The sequence below is a fragment of the Moschus berezovskii genome, chromosome 19 (assembly GCF_049115385.1).
Source record: "Moschus berezovskii isolate FMDL1 chromosome 19, NW_MosBer_1.0, whole genome shotgun sequence".
Classification (NCBI taxonomy): Eukaryota; Metazoa; Chordata; class Mammalia; order Artiodactyla; family Moschidae; genus Moschus; species Moschus berezovskii.
The window spans coordinates 69,575,258-69,581,257 of NC_142478.1; the positions used below are offsets into that span (position 1 = coordinate 69,575,258).

At 51.6% G+C, this 6,000-nt stretch overlaps 1 protein-coding gene and 1 long non-coding RNA gene across 9 annotated transcripts in view; one reads left to right on the plus strand and one right to left on the minus strand.

Moving 5' to 3' along the window:
- The window catches only part of CRYBA4 (crystallin beta A4), a 29,787-nt gene extending 24,246 nt beyond the window's left edge, over positions 1–5,541 (plus strand). For all 8 annotated transcript variants that reach the window (XM_055405431.2, XM_088828297.1, XM_088828298.1 and 5 more), the window contains 4 exons: positions 494–612; positions 1,792–1,933; positions 3,924–4,066; positions 4,890–5,541. In XM_055405431.2, the coding sequence (XP_055261406.1) occupies positions 494–612; positions 1,792–1,933; positions 3,924–4,066; positions 4,890–5,037 (552 nt within the window). In that variant the 3' untranslated portion in view covers positions 5,038–5,541. The remainder of the gene's footprint in view (positions 1–493; positions 613–1,791; positions 1,934–3,923; positions 4,067–4,889) is intronic.
- Positions 3,664–4,741, minus strand: LOC148774912 (uncharacterized). Its single transcript, XR_016035367.1, has 2 exons — positions 4,559–4,741; positions 3,664–4,088 (listed from the first exon to the last, which is right to left on the minus strand). It is a non-coding gene; the product is annotated as an uncharacterized LOC148774912 (long non-coding RNA).
- Positions 5,542–6,000: the final 459 nt, after the last annotated feature.

Here is a 6,000-nt window from a genome sequence, read left to right on the forward strand (position 1 = left end):
AGGAGCCTGGAGGGCTACAGTCCACAGGGTTGCAGAGTCGGACACGACTCAGCAACTAACACCACTACTTCTGGCAGAAAAGGCCAGCTGGTGATGTTGCACAGTCTCTGGGCATGATTCCTTTGGTTTCTTCTGCGTTAAAAAAGAAAAAAAAAAAAAACAACCCTAAAACCTCTGAATTTGTCATCAGCCTTTGAACACCGGGAGAGCTCACAGAAAAGTTCAGATACAGGGGTTGTCTTGGGAGAATTGGACAGTTGGTCGCATTACCATGTGGCAACAGTAGGTGGCGCTGAGCAGGGCCTCTGCTCCCGGGGTCTCAGCGCTCACCGTCCCCTTCCTGGACCCTGGAGGCATCTGAGTTTGCCGTCCCTGCTTTACCTGGCCTACCCCACCCTGAGTCCTGGGGTGCATCCCTAACCCCTCACTGCCATCCACTCGCCCCGCTGCCCAGTACTCTGATGTGGGTCTCCTCCCTTTCTCTCTGGCATAGATCGTCGTGTGGGATGAGGAGGGCTTCCAGGGCCGGCGGCATGAGTTCACGGCTGAGTGCCCCAGCGTGCTGGAGCTTGGCTTCGAGACTGTTCGATCTTTGAAAGTGCTGAGTGGCGCGTGAGTCCAGGGGGATCGGAGTCGGGGATGGGGAGACAGGAAGGTATCTAGAGAGGGGTGCTGGGACTTTAAGACGTTCGAGGTCCTGTCTTCCCAGGCTCTAGCTGTACCGGTGTGCCTCCCTGGGTCTGAGATGCTGGGAAGCATGAAGGGTGGCAGCTTAAGGCTGCACAGGTTGTGCCCTGCCCAAATGTAGCTGGGCGGTGGGGGCGCCATCCACAGAGTCTGCCCGTTGCATGAGGCAGCCCTGTGAGGGCAGACCTTCCAAATCCAGTGTTGGGTCCGAAATGTCCCTGTTAGGCACAAATCAAAAGTCAGTATCACTCACCAAAAGTGGAAGGTAGCTAAAAATATAGTGAAAAATAATGCTAGTAATTTTTAGTTAAGCGTTGCTGCCTGACTGAGGCTCTGAGCATGAGATATGTTTTGTTTAAAAAGAGAGAGTGGACTTCCCTGGTGGTCCAGAGGTAAAGAATCTGCCTGCCAAGGCAGGCGATATGAGTTCGATCCCTGGTTGGGGAAGATGCCACATGCTTTGAGGTAGCGAAGCCCACGGGCCACAACTACTGAAGCCCGTGCCCTAGAGCCTGTGGTCCAAAACAGGAGAAACCACCGCAATAAGGAGCCTGCACACTGCAACTAGAGGTCCCTCCTGCCCTCTGCACCTAGAGAAAAGCCCGCGTGCAGCAGTGAAGACCCAGCGTAGCCAAAAATAAAATAAATTTGGGAAAATTGAAAAAAAAGATGGAGATGAATGAGATGGCCAAGGCTGAAGTCAGCGTGTGGTCAAGTCTCATCTACGTGGCCCAGGGGGACAGGTGCGAGGGTGGCAGTACCTGCAAGGGGCCAGCCCCCTGCCTGCAGGATGTACAGTGGAGCAGTGGGCTTCTCCACGTCGGTTCGATGGATGTTTGGGGTCAGGTAATTCCATGCTGGGGGCTGCCCTGTGCATGGGAGGATGTTTAGCAGCATCCCTAGCCTCTAGTCACAAATGCCAGTTGCAAATCTCTCTCCTCCTGACTTCCAGAAAGACAACTAAAAATGCCTGCAGACATTTTAAATGCCTCCTTGGGTGGCGGGGGTGGGGGGAGCGAAGTCACCCCTGCATGACAGCCACTGGTCTAGAACTCAGGGTCAGAGGCCTCCTAACCTCTCACACCCTCTACCCTCTGTTGGCAGGTGGGTGGGTTTTGAACACGCCGGCTTCCAAGGGCAGCAGTATGTGCTGGAGCGGGGCGAGTACCCATCCTGGGACGCGTGGAGCGGCAACACGTCCTACCCCGCTGAGCGGCTCACCTCCTTCCGGCCCGTGGCCTGCGCTGTGAGTCCTGACACTGCCTGGTCCCTGAGGGCGGGGGTGGGGGCTTGGGAATTGGATGTCCAGGGTTCAGATTCTCGTGTCACTGCTGCAAGCTGTGGCGGTCCCTCCCCTCTCTGAGCCTCCGTTTCTTCATCTTGAAAGAAAGTTCTAGGGAAGAAAAGGTATGTATGGACAGAGCCCACCACAGACATTCTGCCCATCGCAACTCTGCTTGTGACATGAACTCCTTCCTGTTTTGTGCCCTTTTCCTTTTTTCTGGCCGTGCTGTGCAGCCTCTGGGATCTTAGTTCCCTGATCGGGGACTGAACCTGTGCCCCCTGCGTTGGAAGCATCTGGACCACCAGAAAAGTCCTTGTGTCCCTCTTTTCATGACTCAGGGATGCCGGGAGAAGCTAGGTACCAGAGATGGCAGGGCGATGTAAGAAAGAGGGTCTTATGTTTTATTCCTAATTCATTGTCAGTGTTCCTGATTTTATATTTTAGCTACTGTTTACAGAGTATGGGTGGAGGTGAGTACTATTACCCCCGTTTTACAGATGAAAAACCTGAGGCTCAAAAAGGTGTATTTTTCTCCTTCAAGCACAATTTTGATGAATTTTAAATAACTACAGCACATGTATTTATCCCCTAAAGTTCAGGGAAAAACCCAATATGGCTGAATAAGAAAATAGAAGTCACTTATACCCACACTTCTGAGACAGAAGCCTGCTGTTCTTGGCTCCTGAGACCTCCTTGGTTTCTGTGCTACCCACAGATTCTGTCTGCAGTGATTGATGTCCGTATCAATGCTAGACCTGTGTATCTGTGCCATCTATAGCTGTATATCTGCATAGGCGGATCATTTGGTTATACAAATTGAATCGTGATGAACTCTGCAAATATACCCCAGTCACCCTCCAGGTGGTTAAATCTCACCTATGACGTTTTCCATGGTGCCCTTCCTAGTGAACCATCTTACGGCTGTTCACTTGCTCCACAGACAGCCCCACCACTGCGCCCATATGGGGACCCACATGGACTCTCGCAGAAGCGATCCCTGCCTTTACCTAGTTTACAAGTTCTACAAAAGTAGATGTGGTTAATTTCATTTTATAGACGCAGAAACAGGCTCAGAAATGCTGTGGGACAGGTTTTTTGTCTGTTTAAACTTTTTATTTTGTTTTGGGGTATAGCCAATTTAACAATGTTGCCATAGTTTCAGGTCAATGGGGAAGGGACTCAGCCACACATATACATGTATCCATTCTCCCCTAAGCTCCCCTCCCATCCAGGCTGCCGCATGACATTGAGCCGAGTTCCATGTGCTGTACAGTAGGACCTTGTTGGTTATCCATTTTGAATATAGCAGTGTGTACATGTCCATCCCAAACTCCCTAACTATCCCTTCCTCCCCATCTTTCCCCTCCGGCAACCATTAAGTTCGTTCTCTGTGAGTCTCTTTCTGTTTTGTAAGTTAAGTTCATTTGCATCATTTCTTTTTTGATTCCACATATAAGGAATGTCATACGATATTTCCTCCTTCCTGTCTGACTTACTTCACTCAGTATGACAATCTCTAGGTCCATTCGGGTTGCTGCAATGGCATTACTTCATTCTTTTTAATGGCTGAGTAATATTCCATTGTATATATGTGGGGCATGTTTTTAAGCTCAGTCAGCTGGTGTGTGGAGAATCAGGATTTGAACCCAGATCTCCACACCCTTCTCTTAACCCTAGGGCAACACTCCAGCTTACCCCCTGATCCCCTGCTGTTGGGTGTCATATTGATTTTTTTGATTCTTTTCTTTTACCACCAAGGCTTGTTGTTCTTGTTTATTTTGTGTAAATTTCTGGAAGGCTTTGCCTCTTGTAAGGTTTCCAATGCCTGTTGCCTTATTGTCCTTCCAGAGGGCTGGCGAGGAAGACTTAATTTTTTAGACGAGAGCTGGGGTGCGGGGGCCGGCTGGGGCTTCCGACTGATACCCTGATGTTCTGACTCTGTTGCCTGCAGAACCACCGCGACTCGAGGCTGACTATCTTCGAGCAGGAGAACTTCCTGGGCAGGAAAGGAGAGCTGAGTGATGACTACCCCTCCCTCCAGGCCATGGGCTGGGATGGCAATGAAGTGGGCTCCTTCCACGTCCACTCGGGGGCGTAAGTGCATCGAGGCTGTGCTCTGCAGGGACAGAGAGGAGGTTGAGAGGGCCCGGGGGGGACACCTCCTGAGGAGGATGGACCTCTTGGGAATCTCGAGTCCACCTCCCTCTTACAGAAAGGAGAAGGGAAGCTCAGAGGAGACACCAGGCCTTGTCTAGTCCTGAACAATGTGAGGGTCAATGAATTGGAAGAACAATAGCCTCTTCCTTGGAAGTGCCCCTGAATAAGGCCTGGAGGGAGAAAGAGGAAGAGTCCTCACTTCTTCCTCTCAGTCCACTCCCCCTCCTCCTCTCTCCGCCTCACTCCCCTCCCCCCTCCTTCCTCCCCCTTCCTTTTCCCTCCCCCCTCCCTTTCCTCATCAAATATTTATTGAACTCCTCTGTGCCAGGCATTGTGGTAGGCACTAAATAACAATGAACCAGGGCACACAGGTGCTTACTGTTTGCAGAGGAGCCTGACATTTTTTTTTACAAATAATCTGTTAATTACCTAATTACGCGAGTGCTGCAAAGGTAGGATGGGGGACCGTGGCCTAATGTAGAGAAGTCAGACCGCCCCCGTTGCAGTGAAGATCAGGCTGAGACCTGGACGATAAATATTAACTCGACCAGGCAAAGAAGGGCCGGAACGGTGTTGCTGGCAGACGGAAGCGCGTGATCAAAAAGACTTCCGTGGCGGGCAGAGCAGGGCGCGTTCCGGGCAGGACCGCCGCGGGGCTGGGGTGTGCTCGCAGCCCCGGGTGGGTCCCCCTGTGTCTCTGCCTTGGTGGCCATGCTGGTGCCTCTTGAAAGGTAACGGTCTGCCCCCTTCCCTTTTCCAGCTGGGTTTGCTCCCAGTTTCCTGGCTACCGAGGTTTTCAGTACGTGCTGGAGTGTGACCACCACTCAGGCGACTATAAGCACTTCCGGGAGTGGGGCTCTCACGCCCAGACCTTCCAGGTGCAGAGCATCCGAAGGATCCAGCAGTGAGCAGAGGGGTCGGCGCTGAGCAGCGGACGTGTGCTTGCCTGGAACAGAGGAAGCGCGGACGCTGCTACCTGCTCTCTCCTCTGCCTGCCCCGAAACCCGTATGCTCCCAGTTTACCCTGTGGGCCAGTCCACGCACCGTCAGCACGGAAAACTGAAAGTAATACTAAAATAAAAGGTCTAGTGTTACCCTGTGGTTTTCCATTCGGTGAATCCTTTGGAGAAGGAAATGGCAACCGACTCCAGTACTCTTGCCTGGAAAATCCCATGGACTGAGGAGCCTGGTGGGCTACAGTCCATGGGGTCGCAGAGTCAGACGCGACTGAGCGACTTCACTTTCTTTCTTTCAGCGGATCAGCGTGTAGCGTTGCTGATTTTCTGTCCTTCGTCTGTGTTTCATTTCACGGAGTTTTGCTCTTGTCCTTCCTCCTTTTCTTCTGTTATTTTGGGTTTACTTTATTCGTCTTTTGTCTAACTTCTAAAGGTAGACCGTTGAGTCATTATGGCCCCTCCCCCATATGGGTTTCCCTGGTGGCTCTGACGGTAAAGAATCTGCCTGCAATGCAGGAGACCTGGGTTCCATCCCTGGGTTGGGGAGATCCCCGGGGAAGGGAATGGCTACCCACCCACTCCAGTATCCTTGCCTGGAGAATCCCAGGGACAGAGGAGCCTGGTGAGCTACAGTCCACGGGGTCCAAAAGAGTCAGACACGACTGAAGCGACTTGGCGCGCACCGGCTCGCGCACGCCCGTACAGTCAGAGTTAAGACTCCCTGCAGTCACTGCGTCAGCTGCTTCCCAGAGACTGTGATTTGATGAGTTTTCATTGCCACTCAGTTTGATGTTTTCCAGTCTCCCTTATGAGTTCTTCTTTGATCCATGGATTTCTTATGGATATGATATCTGAATATTTGGCATTTCCTACATATTTTATTGTTTTTGGTTTGTTAATTGTGATCAGAGAACA